The sequence below is a fragment of the Typopeltis vanoorti genome, chromosome 2 (genome assembly GCF_054136105.1).
Source record: "Typopeltis vanoorti isolate ZY-2024b chromosome 2, IOZ_Tvanoo_1.0, whole genome shotgun sequence".
Lineage (NCBI taxonomy): Eukaryota > Metazoa > Arthropoda > Arachnida > Uropygi > Thelyphonidae > Typopeltis > Typopeltis vanoorti.
In genome coordinates, this window is record NC_143550.1 from 113,578,916 (window position 1) to 113,603,915 (window position 25,000).

At 36.5% G+C, this 25,000-nt stretch overlaps 1 protein-coding gene across 1 annotated transcript in view; it reads left to right on the plus strand.

The window, feature by feature from the left end:
• The first annotated feature begins 2,888 nt into the window (after positions 1-2,888).
• Positions 2,889-25,000, plus strand: part of LOC150109348 (uncharacterized) — a 233,482-nt gene continuing 211,370 nt past the window's right edge. The window contains exons 1-2 of the mRNA XM_090407573.1: positions 2,889-2,939; positions 16,933-17,057. Coding sequence (XP_090263699.1) covers positions 16,952-17,057 — 106 coding nt within the window. The 5' untranslated portion in view covers positions 2,889-2,939; positions 16,933-16,951. The remainder of the gene's footprint in view (positions 2,940-16,932; positions 17,058-25,000) is intronic.

A 25,000-nucleotide genomic window follows, 5' to 3' on the forward strand; every position in this document is an offset into this window, starting at 1 on the left:
TTGTTATTTAGGAACGTTCTATAATTGGCACTATAATTCAGTTCTTGTATGTTTAGAGATCTAATGAGGGATTTCTGGCTAGATTAATCCTTGGTTCCTGTTAAGGTTTTATACCGAACGGGCAACTGTTGTGGCTTCTTTAATAATTCGGGAGCGGAAATTCTCCTCTATGTAAGGAATGGTGCTTTTATCCCACTCTATGATATGGTTATTTCTTGAGAAGTGAAAGGATAAACCCGATTTTTATTCTCTATTGTTATTAAGATCTCCAGTGTGCTCCGTTTTTCTAATCTCAAGGCTTCTTGAAGTCTGGCCGATGTAATTTAAACCGCACGAGCAGGGTATGTCGTAAACGCCAGCATATGTGAAGAAAGGATGACCATCTTTTGGAGATCTTAAGAGTTGTCTAATCGTTTCTGTAGGTTTAAAAGCCACTCTTATTCTATGAGGTTTGAGGAGTCTTGCAACCTTATCATGATACTGGCCTACATATTTAAAATGAAGACGGAAGTCCATGCATCCACTAACACCAAGACTGTATGGCACTCCAAAAGTACACAAAGATGGAATACCGTTATGCCCTATTGCAGACGGTATCAACTCGCCCATCTATCTGTTATCTAAACACCTTGCAAGCCTCCTCAAACAACACATCCATAATTTGGATGCTTACATACGAAATTCGCAACATTTTGTAGAGAAAGTGAATAACATCTCCATCTCCAATACCGACCTATTCGCAAGGTTCGAAGTTACATCTCTATTCACTAACATTCCTGTGGAAGAAGTTATCAACATTTTAGGAAGTTTGTTTACGCAAGATATCATTTCCCTGTTCTGTCATTGTTTCACATCAAACTTTTTCTTAGGGAATAAAACAGTATATCAGCAATTGATTGGCCTTCTAATGGGTAGGCCTCTCTCACCATCTTGTGCTGAACTTTTTATGGAGGATCTTGAAAGTAAAATTTTATCTCGAGTAGACCCTAAGTCCACAGTATGGTGGAGAAACGTAGACGATATTTTCATTGTTTGGAACCACACAAAAAAGGACCTGTTTGATTTTCTAAACAAGATTAACTCATTATGCCATACAATCAAATTCACTCCAGAGCTTGAAAAAGATAACCAATTATCATTTTTGGACACCCTAATTAAGAAGCAAACGAATGGCCTTCTCAGCCTCTTAGTGTACTGAAAACCCACAAATACAGGACATTTTCACTTTAGCTTCTTCAAAAACATTTCTAAGAAACTTAATATTGTATACATGCTAAAAAAGCGAGCTTTCCGCATTACATCAGATCAACAAGATCTCCAGGATGAATTATCTCTGATATCTAACAACCAGACCATGAATGGCCACCCTCGGAGACTCGTCCACAAGTTACTTTTCTCTGAACCCCCACAAAGACAACGGGACCACACACACAATATATATATTTCTACAATCCTCATTCCATACGTGGGGACAGTTTCTAATAAGGTTGCAAGACTCCTCAAACCTCATAGAATGAGCGTGACTTAAACCTACAGATACGATTAGACAACTCTTAAGATCTCCAAAAGATGGCAATCCTTTCTTCAAATATGCTGGAGTTTACAACATACTCTGCTCGTGCGGTTTAAATTACATCAGCCAGACTTCAAGAAGCCTTGAGATTAGACAAAGGGAACACATTAGAGACGTTAATAACAATAGAGAAGAAAAATCTGGTTTATCCTTTCATTTCTCAAGTACTAACCATATTATAGAGTGGGATAAAAGCACCATTCCTTACATAGAGGAAAGTTGCCTGTTCGGTACAAAACCTTAACAGGAACCAAGGATTAATCTTGCCCGAAATCTGGAAGACCCTCATTAGATCTCTAAACATACAGGAACTGAATTATAGTGCCAATTATAGAACGTTCCTAAATAACAACAAGTGAAATCATACACGCGCTATGCATGTATTGTACGCGTTCTGTTTTGTCAAATATAATTGGAATCGGTTGATTTATAGTCTGTAACAATTTTTAGCTTTAAGTGCCTTATATCAGTTATGTACCCTGCAAATGCCAACAGCCTCAGTTGGTGAAACTAGTTGGTATAACATAGTTGTTCTAAAAAAAAAAAAAAACTTGATCAATAAATCCCAATAGCAGTCATTTCCATAAGTGATAACTGAGTTCTAGGCTCAGGCTATCATTGAAGACAAAGAGTGGATTTCGTCTGTGCCCAGTGGCGCACTCAGGATTTAATCTTGGAGGGGGTCGAGTTGAGTAGACGATTTCAGAATACACACTATGCATCGCATACAATCTATGACTGAGCATCTGCAATGATCGCTAATTCATAAGTAGTAGTATAGAAATAGAAGACACAACACAACATAAATAAAAAATAATAATTTTAATTAGGAAAAGATTTTTGAAATTTTTCTAATGTTTTTTTCCTTTTTCTTTAGCGGTGCCAGGGCCCGTTGTCCCCCCCCCCTCTGGGTGCGCCACTGTCTCTCCCATTATTTCCCAAAACAGTTCCGTTTGGGGAATATAACGTGTAAGGAAAGTTATTTATTTAATTTATTTTTTACAACATATCTAGCTTCTGTGGTTCTGGCAGTGTGTTCATCCAATCCAGGTCGACCCAGTCCAGATTTCTCTTTTCTCCACGTGCCGTTTAATTTTATTCTGATTTTACCAGTTGCTATTAAAATATATATCAGAAGAAAATATCTAATACATGCACAAAACATGAAATGTATCAAGAATCATTATGTTTGAATCCTTTTAAACGTGAGACTTACATGCATTTTTATCTACGATCACGACATTAAAATATAATCAGTTACATTGTACTTCGCCGAAAGATGGCGCTTTTGAAAATCATGTGAGTACGTATTTGTTTCTGGACAAGTTGGATTGATTTTAGGGTATAGTGCGAGCTCTTTCTTGAGGTATGTTGCAATTATGTCTTAAATTTGAACAAATTAGTGAATTCGAATCCGAATAATGTATGACATTAAATGCGCGCAGCCCAAAACTAGCCCAATTGAATGCAATTTGTTGTACTTGGCACGCCCAAAACGAGCCCAGTAATTTGTTCAAATTCTGTGTCTGGATTGTTACCCGTGTGATAGGCATTTTTACTGAGATATTTTGAACGATGTTTTTTCTACCTTTTGTGGAAAGAACAATAGTGAGTTGAGTACGTTGCGCCTACGACACAGGGAAAAAAAAAGCAAATATTTTTACTCTGAAAGAAATGAATAGCCTCTTTGCAGTATACTATGGGTCTTCGTGGTGTACGAACTTGTTGGTTAGGCCTAACGCAACAAGTAAATTAATAAGAACATACATTGTCATTAACTGTTGTTTCTTATAATAAAGTTCGTGTTGAACAAAGAGTGGGCTTTTCTTATTTGGTGACTGATCTGGATTGCTATTTCATTGTTACAAGCTTCGCAAAAATTCTCGCTACAGTATCCCGATGCTACAACACGTGATTGTAACATTGGGATTATATGTAAATATGGTTACGGAATTTTAGATGTATTTTAGATTTGTAACTAATATTGACTGCGATCTTACACTAGTACTTTACACTTCTTTAGGTATACACCTTATATATTATGTCGCAGAATGTGCATTATGCAAGTTTAAATGTGACTTCGTTGGCTAATGGATGCATTCATGTTCACGCAAAGCCTCAGTCACCACTTAGTCACATTGCTATATGACGATTTTCTTATTAAAAAGAGGTAATAGCAATTTCTCTGATCTGAGAAAATACAGAGGGAAAATAAGCAACGTTATAAAAGACTGAAAAACAAAATAGATAGGATGTGCAGACCTGCTAAAAAAAATACCAGGTTAGGAGAAAAAGCAAAAATATGCAAAGAATGAGAGCAAGACTATATAAAATTATAAAAGAATTAACAAAAACATCCCAAAACAGATCACTAAAAATGAAAGATAAAAACGATATTGAAACTGGAACAATCCCAAGAGATTAAACAAATTTGGAAAGAATATTATTAGATACCTTTCCAGAGGGTACAAGACTGAAAAAAAAAAACGCAAATGAAGAGACGGAAAAAGAAAAAGCACTGCTCATAATAAAAAAATAAAATAAATTTTCAATGCAATAAACCAACTTATCTAAGTCACCTGGTTATGATGAATTTCCAGCTGAACTGTGGAAATATGGTGGTATAGCAGCCATCAATTTCCTGCTGGAACTTTTTAACTAAATACTGTATACTGGTGAAATTGGAAGACAGGATCATAATACCAATTTTGAAAAAGGTAGATAAATGAAGGTGTGAAAATTATAGACCCATAACATTGCTAAGTCATAGCTATAAAATTTTCACAGCATTATTTAAAATAGAATCCAGACTTTAATGAATGAGGTAATTTGAGAAGATCAGGCAGGATTCAGACATGGAAGGTCTACAATAGACCATTTTTTACAGTTAATAGCTTCACTGAAAAGTACTGGACTTGTAACTTACCTATATACTGCAGTTTTATTGACTTCAAACAAGCATTTGATTCCATTGATGGGAACAAAATAATAAGCATCTTAAAATTTCTGATGCTAGATTCAGAACTACAAATGATTAAAAATTAATATAAAGATACCAAAGCAACTATCAAATTTAATACAACAAAAACAAATTCAAATTCAGAGTAGAAAAAGGAGTCATGCAGGGTTGCCCGCTCTCCCTAAATTTATTTATCTCTCTTGAAGAAATATCCAAATTTATGGCACAAATATGAACCACATCAAATATACAAACAATGTTATTATTCTTGCAGAATCTCAAGAACCATTGAAAAAAAAAAATTAAATGAAGAATGTAAAATTTTGGAATGAAAATTAATCTACGCAAAACTAAAACAAGGAAACTAGGTTATCAGCATGGGTTTATTAAGGGGAAATCATGTTTTACTAACTTATGCACTATGACAACGTGACAAATACCTTGGATAGGAGAGATGCATATACAGTATTGTACTTGGATTTTACAAAATCTTTTGATAGCCTTCCATGACAACTTACTTAATCCTCCTCTTCTACCGTTAATGTGTCGAGATTTTGCAGACTGCTCTCCACTTTCATATTTTGTGTGAGTTTTCTGGCTTAATTCCATTCTATTCCTCTCTATCACGGATGCGAAGTGCATCCATGATAACCTTGATATCTATAGACATCTTGGCCGGTAGCATGATTAACTCTCGTCTTCCCATTTTGCTCTGGGTCTTCCTCTTGGTCGTGTACCTTTGCTTCTTGCACAATATACCTGTCTTGGTATTCTTGAATCATCCATTCTATTTATATGTCCAAACTATCTAAGCTGGCTTTCTTCAGTGCTTTCCATTAATGGTCTGATCTGGAGATTTTCTCTTATAGTTGAATTACGAATTCTATCACGCCCTGTTTTCTTCTCTCCTTTCCTGAGGTACCCTCATTTCTGTTGCCTGTAATGTCTATCTGACGGAGTCGAAGTTTCATATTTGTATGTAAAGATTGGTACAAATGTTGTTTTAAATGCGGGCCTGGTTGGCCCAGTGGTTAAAAGGCTGTAGGTTCAAATCCTGCTGTGAGCATGGATATTCGTGATTGTCTGTGAAAAAACTAGTGATGGTTGTAGATGGTGGTGGTGTAGTTGATGGATTGAATGGTGGAGACAGAGTTGTAGAGTAGGTGTCCGTTTTCGATGAGTCTTTGGACTCCCTGGAGGTGTCACATATAATAAAAATAAATATAGCCTTCTTTATTCCTTTATTTATTTCATTTCTATTTAAAAATTTGCAGTTTACTATATGATAGATTTTCCCATCACTATTAATTCTAGCTTTTATTTCTTTATATATTCTTCTATCTTCATTTATGATCACTCCCAAACATTTAAATTTTATTGTCTGATCAAGATGCTGTTCTTTTATACTAAGATTATGTTCTTAATATACTTTATCTATTCTCATTGTTTTGGTCTTGGCTATATTTATAACCCTTTCTTTTCCATTTCTTCACTCAATACATTTAGATTATATTGTAGATTCATTTCTGATGAAGCCACAAGTACTACATCATCTACAAATACCAATTCTAATATCTTCACAGGCTTCATTTTCCACTTGATACTGTCTTGTTTGCATTTTGCAGGTGTTAATTACATCATCCATTAAAATGATAAAAAAATATGGTGATAGTATATTGCCTTGTTTTATTTCAGCTGTAGTTTTAAATATTTCTGATTCTGCATTTGCTGCTCTTACATAAATCTGACCATTCCTATACAAACTCTGAATTGCATTTATTAAACTGTCATTTACATTTTGTTTCTTTAGAACTTTCCACAACTCCTTCCATGGTACTTTATCAAATGCCTTTTCTAAATGCAAAAATGGCAAATGTATTTCTTTCTCATATTATATTGCTTTTTCAATAATCTGTCTTATAGTATGTATATGATCGTGTGTACTACTGTTTGGTCTAAACCCACATTGTACTTCATCTAAATTCTGTTCTACCTGAGTTCTAAGTCTTGTTTCCAATATTCTTGAGTATATTTTTGCTGGTACACTAAGCAAAGATATGTCTCTATGATTTTTACAGCTTCTCTTATCCCCCCCCCCTTTTTTTTTTGAATATATGGATGATTACTGATATTTCCCAGTCACTGGTATTTTTTCCCAGTTTCCATATTATATTAATAATTTAACATGACAAACTATTAAATAAATTGAAACAGATAGGATTGGATAACAGACTTCTGAGTTGGAACAGTGACTTGCTGTCAGATAGGTATCAGAAAGTTGTATATGGAGGGGGGGGGGCAGTATCCTGAAAGAGGAAGGCCCAATGTTGTACTTCAAGGGTCAGTTTTGGGGCCATTGTTGTTCAGTTTGTATATTAATGATATTGGGATGGGATGGGATTAACTAGTGATATGTAGCTGTTTACAGATGATGCAAAATTGGGAGAGAGAGAGCAATGCAGATGTTATGGCCTTACAGGAGGACTTGAATGGGCAGGTAAGGGGAACTGTCAGTTCAGTGTTGCAAAGTGTAAGGTTTTGAAATTTGGTAAGGAACGATGGGATGCAAAGTATACACTTGGTGGGGAAACTTTAAAGGAGGTAGAGGAAATGAGAGATCTGGGAGTGGTGGTGGACAAGGATCTGAAATTTAGGGGCCATGTTGCATAAGTGAAGACATCACATCGGATAATGGCAATGATGCAGAGGACCCTGACGTGCAGAAATAAAGAGGTTATGATGCCTGAATGGGCAGGCATCATAACCTGATCAAGGCCCATTGTATAAGGCCTTGATCAGGCCTCATATGAATTATTGTTCACACATCTGGTTGCTGGGTTTTCATGGTGAGAAGGATATGTTGGAAAGGGTCCAGAGAAGATTCAGAAAAGTTGTCAGTGGTCTCTGGAATGAGGGATATGAGGGCAGATTGAGAGAACGTAAATTGCAAAGCTTCGTGAATAGGAGGAAGCAGGGAGGGGAATATGATTAAGACATATAAGCTAGTCAGGGATTGTTATCAGGTTGACATGGAAGAGATTTTTCATAAAATGAGAAAGGGGGTAGAACAAGAGGCCATTGTTGGAAACTGTATGAAGAGAGTGTGAGCAGAGGAGTAAGGAGCAGGTTCTTTGAATCATTTTAAGGCACATTGGATGAGCATTGTGTCTAGTAGTGTGTGCCTCCCACTATGAGTCTCTGACTCCATAGAGTTAGGATGTTAATAATAATAATAAATACGAAGAGATGAGGAAAAATTCAGTAAACTTAGAAAATCGCATACTTGAACAAGTAAATCAATTTACATATCTTGGCAGTCTCATTACTCATAACCTTGACAATATAGAAACAGTGAAATACAGACTTAACAAAGGATGGTCTAATATGAATAAATTAAACAAAATATGGAAAAATAATAACATTTCAAAAAGCCTTAAACTAAAACTCTATAAAACCATTATACCTACAGCAATGTGTGGAGCGGAGACTCGGACTCCGAATCAGAAAGAAATACAGAAAATCGGAGCATTCGAAATGAAATGCTTAAGAAAAATAAATAAGACTCACTGGTCAGTACACAAAACAAATGGATAAGTCAAACATGAATTAAACTATAGAGAAGATATAACTATAATTCCTAAACAGCAATTAAGATGGTTTGGACACCTCCAGAGAATGTCCTTTCAAAGATTACCAAATATAGTCTTGAATTAAATCATTGGAGGAAGACGATCAAGAGAGAGAGAGAGAGAGACCAAAAAGAACTTGGCTACAGTCTTTGAAGGAAGGTCATAATTATCAAGCTTCAGAGATATGGCAGAAATGGCCAGAGATAGAACCAAATGGCAAAGATTTGCACATGGGGGATTCAACCCATCATCGGATGGATAAGAAAGAAGAACTATGACTGCTATTTGTGCTGTAAGTTGTTTGACGCAGATCCAAATGTTCTTCATTTGGATCCACATAAGAAATGTTTAATTTCATTTTACACAAATTGTGTACTCTACAACCGTGTTATAAATAACTGTTTTAATTTCCTGACATTTCGACCTTCATGTTAAGGTCATCATTTGATGTATACACACACACACATATATATATATATATATATATATATATATACACACACAGAGACAAGCTCAGTTACGTTTCACATAGTATGCTGAAGAAAATGATTTGATCAATGGTTATTCTACTGGCCTGGCCTCTAGTGAAAATAAAATAAAATTACAATAAATAAATAAAATAAAATAACTACATCAAAGCTATATTCTATTTAAGACAACATCAGAGAACATTCTTTCATATATAGATAGTTTTGTTACAGTAAAAATGATGTCCTAATTTAACATGACAATTGCTATATTAGATTTAAGATTCTGGATTACCTATGGTCCTATTTATAATTAACTTTTAGGGAGAAAGGTTAAGTGGATAGAATATGTGTCTTCCATATTCTTGGGATTTTTAGCCCATCATTATTGTTAAGATCAGGTGATTGATAAGAATCTCACATGCCTCCTTAAATTTACGTTTATACCATGTTTTGGTGCGATGTAAACAACAGGTGCTTTTCCAGTCAATTCTATGTTAAGTGTTCAGGATATCAGAAAGACCAGCTTGACGATAGTTGTTATATTTAATGTTTTGTTTATGTTTCCTTTTTCTGATACAAATTGTGTGTCCTGTTTTCCCTATATAGCACAAATTACAGGTGCAATGAATATGGTATACTCCAGGGTGGGCCCATGGAGGGAGTGGATCCTTGGATGAGTTGAGTAAGTTCTTTAATTTTGCAGGAGGTTTAAAGGTGACTTTAAGGTTGTATTTTTGTAGTATTCTGTTTATTTTGTCTGATATCCCTTTAATGGAGGAGAACAGTTAAAAACTATAAATTTCAAAGCATCAGAAAAGTGATGCTTCATAATTTATGGTTATACTTTGTTATTAAATCCATAGTGTAATGTAATCATTCAAGTGAACTATCAACGTTATTATCAGAAACCTCTGGAATCACTACTCATTAAGTATGGCCACGTTCTTTCATTGTTGATTGGCATGCAAATTGTATGAAAAATATTTGGTGTGATATGTTGATTATCATTCATACTGATTTCGTATTTGTAGAAAGGAGATGACAACATAGATGATATAATCACAAAAATAATTATTTACTGTATTTCATCAGTCAAATTGGCATCTTCAAGAACAATACAGAAGTAAAGATGTTACACATTATATAAGAGACTAAAGCAAGAAAACAAAGCCTAAAAGTCATAAAATAAGTCACCTGATGGACATGATACATTCTGTTGGACTATTAAGCTGCCCAAGTAGCAAATTATAAGGCAAATCAGTATATAAGGAGTGGTGGTGGATTGGAGAAATTGATAAAAATTAGAATTCAGGACTGGGTGGACAGAAATATGATACTTTATAAGGGACATCTGGCTCCCACTGATGAGACCTCAATAAAGGTCGAAACCGGTCTGGGTAGTGACCCTTCCCATAATGCATAACATTAGACATATCTGCAAGGTGATGTACTTTGCATTATAGGATACTAAGGTAAGCGATGTGAAGTCATTAGCTTCTTTATACAAGTTGCCTCAGTCCTGAAAATAGTTCAGGTGAAAACTTGTTTGCTTACACTTGGATAAAGGATTAAACCAAGTATATAATTTCTTGGTATCTTTCATTTTTAGTATAACCAAGTGAAAAAACTTCCACGAAATAAAGTTTACATGCGAAGTATTATCTTCACAACTAGGCTACTTGTATATAAAAGTCAATGACTTCACAATAATTGCTTTAATATTTTATCCAGAGCATTTTAATAATAAGGTGTTACACTTTTCACCACTCATATACGAAAAATTTATGACTTTTGCATTAATTTAACCTTGGTATCTCTTTTGGGTTTGCCTCCCACTAATGAGACCTCAGTAAAGGTATCAAAACACTGGTTTCAACTTTTATTGTCCAGTCCCATAATGCATAACATACACACTCAAAAGGATATGGGCTTTGCATTATGAGATGCTAAGACAATTAAGATGAAGTAATTGGTTTCTATATACCATATTGATACCATTGTTATATAGAAACAATTACTATATAACAAAACTATTTCATAGCCTGGTTATGAAGCTACTTCACATGCAAAGTTTGTTTGCTTACACTTGGATGAAGGATAAAACAAGAATGCAATTTCTTGGAGTCATCTTATTTTATTTATAAACAAGCGAAAAAACTTTCTATAAGTTATCTTTGTTGTCAAAAGTACATATGGCCAAAATGGTCATGTTGATAAGAGTGGAGTTAGTCAGTCTGATGCAGTTGATTCTCACTATAGCAGACCGTCATGGGATCTCAAAAAGTTTGTTTTAGTGAATTTCTTTTAGTTTATCATTCTACCTATAGAGCTCTGATCAGGAGTTTTTTGTATATGATAGTAAGTAAGTCTGTTGTTACGGTGTTTTCTGTAGTGAGAGTTGACTATATTTGGAAACAGATTTAGTAATCTAGTTTTCCGAGTAAGAGGATGCTCTGAAGAGGAAGTCTAGAGAAGGGCAACAGATCTGCATAACCTTACATATGAACATTGTTCAGGAATGGAATGTTGGTTGTGAAAACAGATTAATGGAAGAGATTGTGCAGGGGAGTGAGGAATATCTATTTTGCACGAAGAGTGGTGGCTGCTGAGTGAAAGCAGTAATATGAGAGACTAGTTTGATTTTCAGTGTTGACGCAGAATGATAATTTAAAGAATGAGATGGCAGTGTAGATGATATAACTGTAATAATTATTTCCTATAATTCACTGTAATAATTAATTAATTATTATTATTAGTAGTAGTAGTAATGTGACACCTCCAAGGAGTACAAAGACTCATCAAGGGAGGGCACCTTCTCTACAACTCTGTCTCGACCACTCAATCCACCAAATACACCAAACCACATCATCTACACCAACGGCATCTACTGCCCACCGCCACCACTAGTATTTTCACAGACAATCACAAACATTCATACCCATGGCAGGATTTGAACCTGCAGCCTTTTGGCTGGATAGCGGATATGTTAACCACTCGGCCAACCAGGCTGGCCTTGTTGGCTTGATTAAATAATAATAATTTAATTATTATAATAATAATTAAGTGAAATTGGCAGCATCAGTGAACAATATGCAAGTAAAGATATGCACACACAAGTACTTTCTTCTTATGTGGTGCTTGCATGCCCATACCTTTACTTGTGTGTTGTTCTTTGATGATGCCCAGTTTAAATTTGGTGAAATATAGGAAATAATGATTAAATTATTTTAGTTATTATGTTATTATTATTATCATCCTAAGACCCCATGGAATCAAAGACACATCTAGGAGGTCCTTTTGTCATACACACAGCTTCACAATGTGACTTAGACACATTCAAATTCTCTGCAGACCACCCTCTCAGGCAAGGCCCTCCAATCATTCATAACTCTGCATGCAAAAAACCTGCTCCCCTGCTCATACCCTCCTTATACAGCTTCCAGGAGTGACCTCTGGTTTTTCCCCAGATCTCCTACCATTTTCTTTAAAACCTCTTCAACATTGATCCTGTAACAATCCCTTACTAATTGTAGGTCTCTATCATAACATCCCCTCTTCCTGTTATCCACTAGACTCTGTAAATTGCATCTTCTCAACCTTTTTTCATATTCGATATTCCAGAGATCAGAAACTACCTTTGTCAAGTCACCTCTGGACTCTTTCCTCTTTGTCGTTTTGAAAACCAGGTGATCAAATCTGCTCACAGTAGTCCATGTGTGTCCTAATCAGAGCTTTATACAGTGGAACAAAAATTTCCTTACTTCTATAAGTCAGTGTCCTCTTCATCATTCCCAGAATTCTTTGTGTTATCCTCACAATTTTGGCAATGTGTTCCCAAATTTCAGATCCTTATCCACTATCACCCCAAGATCTCTTATTTCCTCCACCTCCAACAATATATCCCCACCAAGCATAAGTTCTACATCCCATCTTTGTTTCCCAAATTTTAAAACCTTACATTTTGCAACATTGAACTTTCATTTCCATTCACTCAATCTATTCAAGTCTTCTTGTAAGGCCACAACATCTTCTCTACTCTTCATAGTTCATCCCAACTTTGTATAATCAGCAAACAACTTAATATCCCCATCCAAATCTTTGCCAAAATCATTAACATACAAGTTAGACAGCAATGGTCTTAAAACAGACTTCTGAGGCACGCCACTAGTGACTTTCTGCTTCCGGGATATTGCTCCTCCATACACAACTTGCTGATACTTATCAGATATCCAGTTTCTGATCCAATGCAGCAATCTAAAATCCAATCCCATCTGTTTTAGCTTGACTATCAACTTATCATGCCTTTGCAAAATCTAGGTATACTGCTGTGTATCCCTCTTCTCTGTCCAATGAAGCCGTCACCTTATTGTAATAAGTAAGTAGATTATAATATGATATAAACTGGGTTTAATAGATCCGAGATTTTGATGCAGAAATGTTAGCCTACTAGTTTCGCCATCTAACTGGTAGCAAAACTAGGCTAATAAACCCAGTTTATATCATCTTATAATATATAATGGTTGAAAAAAAAAAAAAAGACATTCATCAAGTAAGTAGATTACTAAAATATGACCTCCCTTTAGCAAATCAGTGCTGTCCATCAAAGATAATACCATTGTTGTCTACCCAATTCTGGATCCTAGTTCTCACCAGTTTCTCCAATACCTTAACCACATAGTTCTATAATTTAGCTATAGGCCTGTAATTTGATGCTTGAATTCTATCATCACCATTATGAAGTGGCACAATCTTGCCCTCCTTTGGAACTCGGCCAAGTGTAAGACTCATATTAAAAAAAAAACATGTCAAGGCAGATGCCAACTCCCTGGCTCGTTCCTTCAGAATACATTGTGATATATTATCTCATTATGTCATCTCATTTCTTAAATTACCATTATGAGACATTATGAAGATTATGGAAGATGAATAGACATGCAGGATTATCAAAGAAAAGGGAATGTATGTAGAATTGTATAGCAGGTGATTATAATAGTCTTAGATATCAACTTCGGGAAGTTTCATGGAGGAAGGAATTGGAAGGCCAGGATATCGTTAGTGCTTGGGAAATTGTGAAGGAATATTTGTTAGCAGCAATAGTAAGCTGTATTCCACAAGTGAAGAAGAGGACACAATTTGGTGTAAAGTGGATGACAAACAATATTAAACAGGAACTGCATGTGAAAAAGAGGCTATGGAAGAGATATAAGGAGACAGGTGAAGAGCAGAGCAGATGCACGAAGAATAGAAGACACAGGCCATGTGTGACTGTATTGTGAGGAAGGTGAAACTGGAATATGAGAAGAGATTGACCCAAAGATCCCAAGAAAATCCTAATGAATTTTTTAGCTATATGGCAAGTAGGAGGAGAAATGATTGTGGAAGAATGACATTGTGGGATAAAAATGGGAATAGAGTGACTGATGTAGAGGACATAGTGGAATTGTTCAATGAACACTTTATTGAAGTATTTCATCCTGGAGGAGTAAATTTTAATACTAGAGGGATAGGGCAGGTTCGAGGTTTAGAGATGCAGGAGGGGAGTGTGTTCCAAATACTGAGTACGCTGGATGTCAGTAAAGCTGTGGAACTGGATGATATTTCTCCACTAGTGTAGGTGTTAAGATTGGATAAATTAGTGAGGGACCGTATACAACATTGGACAGATGATGGTAATGTTATCTGTGATAGTTAACACGGATTTGTTAAGGGGGGCACTCTTGTTTTAGTAATATGCTAGCCTTTTATAATAAAGTTACAAGAGCAGTAGATGAGGGAAAGGCATATACTGCCATTTTCTTGGATTTAGCAAAGGCATTTGACAGGGTGCCACATGATAAGCTGATATTTAAGTTGCAGCACATGGGTTTGGATGTCGGGTTGTCAACTGGTTTCAGGATTGGCTGTCTGATAGTATCAGAGAGTTCTGTATGGTGGGGCAGTTTCAAGGCGGCAGGTTACAAGTGGGGTCCTATAGGGCTCATTACTGGGACCTATATTGTTTAACCTTTATATCAATGACATTGTCAGCGGATTGCAGGGGGATATTCAGTTGTTTTTGGATGATGTGAAGCTGGGAAAGGTTATTAGTAATTGTGCAAATGTGATAGCCCTGCAACAGGATTTGAATAAGCTTGACAGATGGGCAAATGAATGGGGTTGTCAGTTTAATGCAGCAAATGTAAGGTCTTGAAGTTTGGGACACATCGAGGGGACACCGCATACTCTATTGGAGAAATTATACTGGAGGAAGTAGGGGAGGCAAGAGATCTGGGGGTTGATGATTGATAGAAACCTGAAATTCAGGGGACATATTGCAAAGTTGGTGAAGGTAACATAGAGGATTGCTGCAATAATGAGAAGGATGCTGACCTGCATAGATAAAAGAGATCGTTCCATTGTATAAGACCCTGATCAGACCACACTTAGACTATTGTTCTCGGATTTGGTCCCCAGAATTTGAAGGGGATAAATTAACTGTGGAAAGGGTACAGAGGTAGATAACAAGGATGGTTTCAGGACTGTAGAATGTTAGTTATGAGGATCGGCTGAGGGAATGTTTGGGCTGCAGAGTTTGGTGGATAGAAGAAAGAGAGAGAGATGAATGATTGAGACTTTTAAACTGTTGAGAGGTGGTTACATTGTCGACACTGGGGAGTTCTTTTGCTTGGTTGAACAGTGTTAAGGAGTGATGACAAGGGGCCATCCCTGGAAGTTACAAAAGGAAGCTTTGAGCAAGAGGGTGAGAGTGGTTTCTTTGCATGGAGGGTGGTTGAACCGTGGAATGCATTGCCTGATAGAGTGGTGAGAGCGAGAACAGTCAGTGTGTTTAAGGAGTGGTATGATAGACTTTGTGTTTCCTAGGAAGGACCTCCTATGATGAGCCTTTTGACTTCATGGAGGCCTGAATAATAATAACAATAATTATAAATTGAAGGTGCCTAGAAATTTTATTATTGATTTACTTCTTTATCCAAGTGTACGCAAACAAAGTTCGCACCTGAAGTATCTTCATGATTGGGCTACTTTTATATAGATGTTAATCACTTCACATTATTTCTGTAGTATCCTATAATTCAAAAAACACACCATTTTAGACAAGTATAAAGCTGTGCATTATGGGAAGGGTCACTACCCAGACCAGTTTTGACCTCTATTGAGGTATGTTAAAGTGCAGGGATACCTCTCCAAAACGTCTGAGTTATTTACAAGATCACTCTAAATCTTACTGAGTGAACCTAAAGGATCACTACTAAAATCATCACTTCAAAGCACTCAGCAGTGGCTGCACTCAGTGACAGGCAAAAACCAGCCACTGAGCAGTACCTCTCTACTTCCCTGGAGGCAAGCTACTATCAGTGGGAGCCATACTCAGAAGAGATACCATGGTTGAAGTAATGCAAAAGTCATTTATTTCGTGTATACAAGTAGCGAAAATATATATCAGCTTATTATTATTTTGCTCTGATCCAAAGTAAGCTTTGGATCAAAGCAGGATGTTGAAAGTTTTTTACCTTGGTTATATTATCAACTAAAGATGCCAAGAAATTATATTCTTGGCATCTTTAATTTTTTCCATGTGAACAACTGGGTTGCTTGTATATAGAGAGGTGAATGACTGCATCTCCTTTCAGACATGTATAATGCTATGCATTATGGGAAGAGCCACTATCCAGACTAGTTTCAACCTTTACTAACGTCTCATTAGTGGGGGCTTCAGTAAAGTTGAAACTTGTCTGGATAGTGGCTCTTCCCATAATGCATAGCATTATACATGTCTGAAAGGAGGTATGCTTTGCACTATAGGATTAGTTTGTTATTTTTGGTTTTATGGCACAAAGACAAAGATCATACTGCATTAGGACACAGGTTACCGCAGTACATGTGGTAAATGGTTAGTAGAATCATCCATGCCCCTTGTGGGATTCGAACCCGCAGCCTCTTGGCTGCAGAGCAGATATGCTAAACACTTTGCCAACGAGGCCGGTGCATTATGGGGTACTAAGGTAATTGATGTGAAGTCATAAGCCTCTATATACAAGTAGCCCAGCCATGAAGATACTACACGTGCAAACTTTGTTTGCTTACACTTGGATAATGGATTAAACCAAGAATATGAGTTTTTGGCATCCTTAATTTATACTACAGTATAACCAAGTAAAAAAAACACTTTCAACATGGTTTAAGGATCTCCAATGATGAGTGTTGCATCTTCATAGCAATGTGATGATGATACTCTTTGAAGTTCATTTTGATTTATTATGTTGTTATTAACAAATTACCTAAGCAAAGTTTTCCTTATAGAAATACTCCTACAAAACCTATGCCACGCAGATCAGGACCAGATGGAGCACCACTCCCACCAGGAAAATGGTCAAAATATCCTAAAAGATATAGAAAGGAATGGGAATCTGATGATGACTTGAAAGGTATAGATTTTAAGAATTATTTGATTAAGTAGTCACATTTTTATCTTGAATGTCAAATTGAAATTTTTGATAGCTGTATTGAGAAAAATATATTTTTTAAATATTAGAAAGTAGATTTTTTACACAGCAATTACATGCGAGTCGATGGAACACATTTCCAGAATGTGTTGTGAATATTAGCAGTGTGGAATAACTTGCTATTTGAATATGGATATGTTGCTGAGTGACTTGAGACCATTTACAGTGAGACTGTGGACTCCATGGAGACTTTTTATGATAACAGTTATTTTATAATCCATATCTGTTTGAGATTATTCTCAGTGCATTAATATTTACTAATCACAGAGTATCACCGAAGTCCAGCTTAATGTAAGATATCACTACAAGCATTATAGTGTATTAGTGGTTTTAATGCTAAGATTGTTTGCTGTCTGCATGAACAGTGTAATGCTGCTTTTTGTTGAATGTTTGAGTATAGCTACCATTTTTTTTAAAAAAAATTACTGAGAGTCATTTCTAGAAGTTAGAATTTATTTATTTATTTATTTTTTTAATTTCAAATAATTGATAATTTCTCAAGAAATCAGTTTCAGTGATAATATAGCGCCTCCGTAGCACAATTGGAAGAACGAAGGTAAGTTGCGCCCTTCGATTGGAAAAGGCCAAGTTCGAAGTTCGATTCTCGTCATGACGGGAGGAATCGTTATATGGACTTTTTCAATCGAAGGTGAGTTAGTCGATCTCATATGGAAGTAGCAGAGTTTTTTCTTATGGAAACTGGGGTTTTTCATCCCCCTGTTAGATCCTGAAAGGAATCTTGCAAAATAATCATTCATTCAGAATCTAACATTCTAAACTTACTAACAAAGAGAAATACCTGCACATCAGCTGAAATCAAAAGTGAAACTTCTTCACTTTATGTATAAAATTGCAATTTTTATTTCATGTGCCATATATTTAATCTATTGTGATCATATTAAGATTTTATTAGAGTATGTCTTAAAAGAGGGATAATCTGACTTAATTTAAGCCTCACTTAAGCTGTGTAAAATTAGCTGTGAGTCACCAGATAGTTACTAAATAATAATTCTTGGAAGGTATGAAACTACACGTGTACAGCGTAACGCTGGCGGCAGTAGCTTAAGCGGAACATATATTGACGCGAATTCTGGGAATACAAGAGCATAACAGCATTGGGAAAAAGCAAGGGATGAACCCAAGGGGTGAAAAGATATGGGTAGTGTGCAAAGGGGGACTGAGGAAAAAGAGGGCGCTCTAATGAAGAATAAAAGGTGACGAGCGCCGTGTCAGAGCTCTCTTGTATCGTTTTCCTGTTTGGTGGCTCAGAAGTTAGCAGGAGTTCACGTAAAGGAGGGGGGGGATGAAGCGTCTGTGCTAAGATAAGATGTCAGACAGCAGGCTTTCTTGAAAATGGAGAAGGATTCTACGCAGAGCTGAAGGTAAAAATTTCCAGTCCTAGCAGAATCAAGCCGTCGCTGAGAAGTCCCATCGAGTTGTTCCTGAAACGCAAAAATTTAAGTCCGTTTTCAGCAGAAATAATGAAGATAGCCTAACCTCCTACATTGGCGTATGGACAGCAAATAGACAAGAAGTAACCAGATGTATACGTGGTGCTGAAAGACGTGGAAAAAATTTGGTAAGGTAAAATTACTCTATTTTGTGTATAAAATTCATTAGAAGAGAAAAGATTGTTTGCGAATGTGAAATTAAGGACAGTATTCTAAAGAACTCTGTGGACAGTCTCTAATTAGAAAGTTAACCTCCTTTGAGAGAGTAAGAAGAATTGTTTGGAAGAGACCTTTGTAATTGTATGTGATAGGATTAACTTATTGAGATCAGAATTGTGGATTTTAGTAACTGAGTAACATTAAAATGTTTGTTTATATTATCTTATGAATAGATTACAGAAAGGAATTTTAGTTTATCATTTGCTTATCCCAATATGCAGTTATTGTGTTTTACATGCTTTATGACCTTTCATTAATTTAGAATATGTTAACCTCTTAAATCGAGTCTTTTTAGTTAGTATTGAGTCAAATTGAGTGTATGAATTTTTTGTGTATTGTGTTTAGATATTCCAATAAACATGACATATTTATCTAAACCTGAATCATGCCTGATTATGATTCCAAACTACCACTTGTAAAAATAGCACCTATTTTGGCGAGAAGAAATTAGAAAGAATATATAATTATAGATTTTGGTCATGACTGCAGTCTGAATCTATACAGCAGCATTAAAGTAAAGTATTGTGTGAGAACGGCTAAGGGTCTAGTATTGTCTCCCTGAGTAAGAACTTTTTCTACTATAGGATACTGGGTGGCACAGCATAATAAAAATTTGCCAGTATCCGAAGAGGAAACAGTCCTAGACATAAATAGATGTAAGCATATTAGGCCTGATATCTGAAGAAGAAAAATAGCGATAGAAAGATATAATAGGAAGATATAAAGCAGTAAAATATAGAGAAAGCAACGACATAACTATAGAGCAGCTGGTAGGACTTTAATTGAATAAGGTTTTGAATAAGAAAGGATTTAATCAAGTAACAAACTCTTTAAGTATAAATCATATAAATAAATATTTAACACTGTATACAGACAAATCGGCCCTTCAGAACACACGCAATTTACAGACAAAAAAAATACTAGCTGTGGTGGTAGTGGTTGTGGGCAGTAGATGGCATTGATGTAGGTGATTGGTAGTAGAGGTTCTGTGTAGTATAGTAGTGGAGACAGAGAGTTGTACAGTAGGTGTCCTCCTGTGATAGTCTTTGGACTCCTTGGGGGTGTCACAAATAATAATAATAATAAACATGGATCTGCTTAGCATAATGCTAAGAATGGATTTTCTCTCTCTCTCTCTCTCTGTGTGTGTGTGTGTGTCTATATATGTATATATATATATATCTATCTATCTTTGAAATAAGAATTTTAGAGATTTTAAAAATACTTTGTATAGAACTTTGAATCTCTTGTTAAATGAGCCTCTTCCCCTCACATTTCCTTTATTTGGCAATTGTATTTTCTTACTTTTTATTTTTTAATTTAATATTATTATTTTTGTTACATGTTTATTTTATTTTTTATTCCTTTTATAGTACTCTGTTCTCCATTTCTAAGTTATTTCAATAGCCTCATAATATTTTGCCACTCTCCTGATATTTATTTTCTATGTTCTTACCAGTCTTCTCATGACTTCGGTTTAGCTAGTTTTACACAGTTTTCTTACTTTTTTCTCTGTATTCTCTAAGAGCATAAGCTGACTTACCTTCCGGAAACTTTCAATATGTTACCTTCTTTTCCTTGAATGTCTCGTTATCTTCCTGTACTATGGGAGTTGTGATTTTTCTATCCTTACAGACAACCTCACCACATGCCCCTGTGGCTGAATTGATCAATGCTTTCTTCAGGTTTTGCCACTGGATCTCTAAGGTTTGGTTCATGTTTTCAATCTCTTTAATTTTTTTCTTGAATAATGATTGTGTATTTGAATCTACAGTTCGCCTATGAAAGCCTTTCAACTTTGATTCATTTTGAAACTTTCTTATACTCTCTTCTTTTCAGTATGAAATTCAGTTCTATCCTGCTCAAAACTAAATACTGATAATTTCCCATTTCAAATCCTCTGTATATTTTTGTGTCCTGAACCAGAGTGAAAATCTTGCTATCAGCAATAACAGAGTCAGTGAGACTTTTCTTATTCCTTGCATCTTCTCTTCAGGTGAATTTGTGCACAATTTTTTATGCTGGAACATCTGAACAGAAATCCAGCAAGTACTCACCATTAGTATTAGCTTTGCTGTTTTCTCTAATCTTCCCAAAATATTTCTTTGTGTTTAATAATTATTTCCCACTCTGCTGTTTACATCTCTAACAAGAACCAACTTTCCTTTTTTTTTTTTGTTGTGTCAGCCGCATTCTCTAATGCCTCAAAAGATTCCCGACTTCTTTTCTTAGCAGATCTTCTGAATCTTCTGTGGGACCATAGGCACAAATATGTTTTATTGTCTGGCTCCCTATTCTGTTATATGCTCATATTACTCCACTTGATATTTCCTGCCATTCAAGAAGATTATCTTTGTATTTAATATTGAATACTATAGCTATTTTTTTTTCTCTGATAGTTATTGCCTGAATATAACATACTGTATTTGTTGCTTCAAAACATATCACCTGTGTTTATCTTCTTTGTATCTGTAACATTATTATGTATATCTGGTAGTTTACCAATTTCTTTTTATTCCACTAGGTCTATTTCTATTCTGTTGATGCCTTCTTATGTTTGATAATGCCAGGTTTGAATTTCATTGAGTTTTGACTTGTTCCAGTAGCAGACTATTTACTGTTTGCTCTGGTTCTCTGACAAAAACAATGCATCTTCTTCAGTCGATTTCATACAATTGAAATCTGTATGATCCTTTCAGAAGTTCATAAATCTCAATCATATCACTCTTCTTTCTCCTGTTTGTTAGTGTCTGCAGTCTACAAATTCTCAATCTGTCTTCATTATCAGTATTCCACAATCTTGATATAATTTTTAACACTCTCCTTTGTACTCTGTCTCCAATATATCAGAATCACAACAGAAACCAGGAGACCAGATCTGCACACAATAGTCCAAATGAGGTCTTATCAAGGCCTTGTAAAGATGGAAAATAACATCCTTATCTTTACATGCGAATGTTCATTTCAGCATTGCAATTATCTTTTGAGCTGTATTCGCAATCTTTGCCACATGGCCCCTGAACTTCGACTTCCTATTTATTAACACTCCAAGATCCCTAACCTCATCAGTTTCTTCTAGTCTAATCCCACCAATATAATATGACATTGGATATCTAATCATGCTGAAGTGAATGATTTTACATTTACTGACATTGAACCGACACCCATTTTCCCATGCCCACAATTCTAGCCTATTCAAATCATTCTGCAAAGACTGCATATCAGCAGCATTTCTGATTACCCTACCTATCTTTGCATCATCAGCAAATAACTGTATGTCGCTTGTCAAATCCTTCCCAATAGGATTAATGTACAGATTGAATAACAGTGGACCGAGCACTGATCCTTGTGGTACACCACTTGTTATTTTTTTATTTTATTTTTTTAAAATTATTATTTTTATTATTATTATTTTTTAATTAATTAATTAATTTTTTATTAATCTTTGTACTGTTTATGGGCAGTACTATCCTTACATCACATCCAGACATTTCGTCCAGACTTGATATAGGCCTAAGCCTTTACAAGTGTTTCACCCTATGCCTGTTCGAGTTATCATAGTAGTCATTCTCTGGTGGCAACGGCATGCCACCAGTGTGCCCTGTAGGGCCCCTCAAGGAAAGAACTTTTATATCCTTTTGCGTAAGCCCAAGCTGTTTTAAGTCCTTATAACTATCTGCACTCCATACAACATGTAAAGAGATGGTGGCGCTAGTAAACCTCGGAGTTGCCCCATGCTCCTCCCGTATCTTACCAACTAGATCTGGGTTATTTTTATAATAATTTACTTTATTATTATGGCTATAGGCTAGTGGGCACCCTGTTCCCACCACCTGGGCATCAACTACCCAAACGTCACTACCTCTTTTAATCACTAAGTCTGGCTTACGCAAACCTGCAGAGGTCCTATAATGTGGTTCCACGCAGTCACCCAACCTTTGTTCTTAAAGCGGTTGTTCAGAATGGAGAGCACGGCATCATGCCTCCTCACGTGGACCCCATGGGTGCGGAAGCAACACTGGGCTATATGAGACAATGTCTCACTGTAGTGGCAGCCATCCCCACAGTTGGAGTCGTCACTAACCCATCGAGCTGTGCGGGCTCGAGTAGGCAGGGCATTGATCTTCATCCTGATAAGGTCAATATACTCGAACCCAGGGAGGAGTCTGGTGGCATCCCTTACCCAATTATGCTGAGGAGGCACCAGATATGACTCTTTTAAAGGAGCACCATCTACAGAACAGCGCAACAGAGATGCCCATCATTTGTGTTCTGTGGGTGCCAACTCGATTAAAGTACCTTGATAATGAGACCAGCCTTTAGCCTGCCTAAAGTCTTCTTGTATTAATGGGCTATAGAAACCTCTCTGCAGATGGGGAAGGAGATAGTTCTAACTGCACGATTCTTGATAGCTGCAGGCATGGGATCAGCCATCTAAGTGATGGAACCCCAAGCCCACTATCCTTCACCCTCGCATGGAAATATGCAGTAGGAGGAGTGTCAGGCAGCAGTCGGAGCCATGATCTCATGGCTGAATGGATAGCCCTGTCCATTCGGGACAGTACCGAGATATATGTCCTACCAAGCACCAACTTGTGGTAAAAGTGAGGTTAGGAGATAGTAGGAAAGGAGAAACAGGCTTTGCTAGGGCTTCAGAGGAGCTTTCCTCAAAGAAGCGATCCCAGCTTCTAGTATAGAAGGGACAGAAGACTTTCCCTTTGGGGTGAACATAATACCGAGGTATCTCCACTCTTCCATGATGATCAAGCATGCAACGGCCTCCCGTGCAGGGAAAACTCTATAGTCTCGACCTTAAGCTTCTTGTCATGACCAGACGGGACAAGAGCTAAAGAGCAGGACTTCTCTACATTAATAGAAAGCCCTCGAATAGAGAAGAAGTCAATTGCCTGGTCAAGGAGTTCCTGCAAGCCTATCTTAGTCGTGGCTACAAGAATAAGATTGTCCTCAAAGGCCATAGCATTAAAGGAAGAAGTGCCTAGAGAGTAGCCTATATGGCTAGGAAGAGAATGAAGAAACTCATCTATGATGCAGTTAAAGAAAAGGGTGATCCTCTATCTCCCCTTTTCTTTAACTGCATCATAGATGAGTTTCTTCATTCTCTTCCTAGCCATATAGGCTACTCTCTAGGCTCTTCTTCTGGCGAACACCCCGCACTGCGGGAATAGGAGTTGCACGGGACCCTGTAGTGATAGTGATGGAGCTACCCAAGTATAGCTCCATAACATAGGAAAGAAAAGGTTCTGGACATCCAGCAATAGACAGCACTTGAAGGAGAGCAGGAAGGGAGACACTATCAAATGCCTTTTGGAGGTCCAGCGATGCCATATATAGAGGCTTAAGGTGGCGTTGGGAATCAGAGAGAAGAGAAGAAAGAAGATATATATTCTCGGCACTGCCATCCGAAGGGGCAAAAGCTCTCTGTCTATAATCATGCTGTATATGTTGAAGTTGTTTAACTAATATTTTATGATAGAGTCTAAGTAACACAGGGGAGATGGTAATAGGTCTAAAGTCTGATGCACAGCTTGAAGTTTCTTTCTTCGGAATGAAGATAGTTCTTGAAGCACGTAAGTATGGTGCTATTACTTTACTGGAAAGGAGAATGTCCACCAAGTCTTGAAGAATCTTCAACGGCACCTTCTGAAGCCTAGACGCAGGAAAGCCATCAGGTCCAGAGGCAGAGAAATTGGATGGAAGAGCTGCTTTAATCTCCTGGATGGAGACAGGCTGGTATATTTGAAGGGCAGGAATGGACCTCAATATCGTAGGTTGGTCATCATAATCAGGGAAGTGTGGAGCAGAAAAGACTGTACTCCAGAATTTGACAAAATTATTCTATATTCTGTCAATAGCCTTAGCAAAATCTAAAAGTATCATGGTGTATCCATTCCCCTTCTTTAGTTCAATGGTAACATTTTTACCATTCAAACATTGTTGCAATTCAAAAACAGAAAAGCAAAGTAAATTGAGATCGTAATTGTAGTAAGTATTAACAACTTAACTAGTGATAAATTCTGTATGAGAGAGGACATGAAAGGGTTGTTGGAAGAGGTGAGAGAGAGAGAGAGCGAAGAGTGAGAAAGTAAAATTATCAGTATGTTACCTCAATATGATAAAAATGAATTAAGAAGAAGAAGGGCTATGATGGCAAATGATTAGATGTGTGTAGGCTGT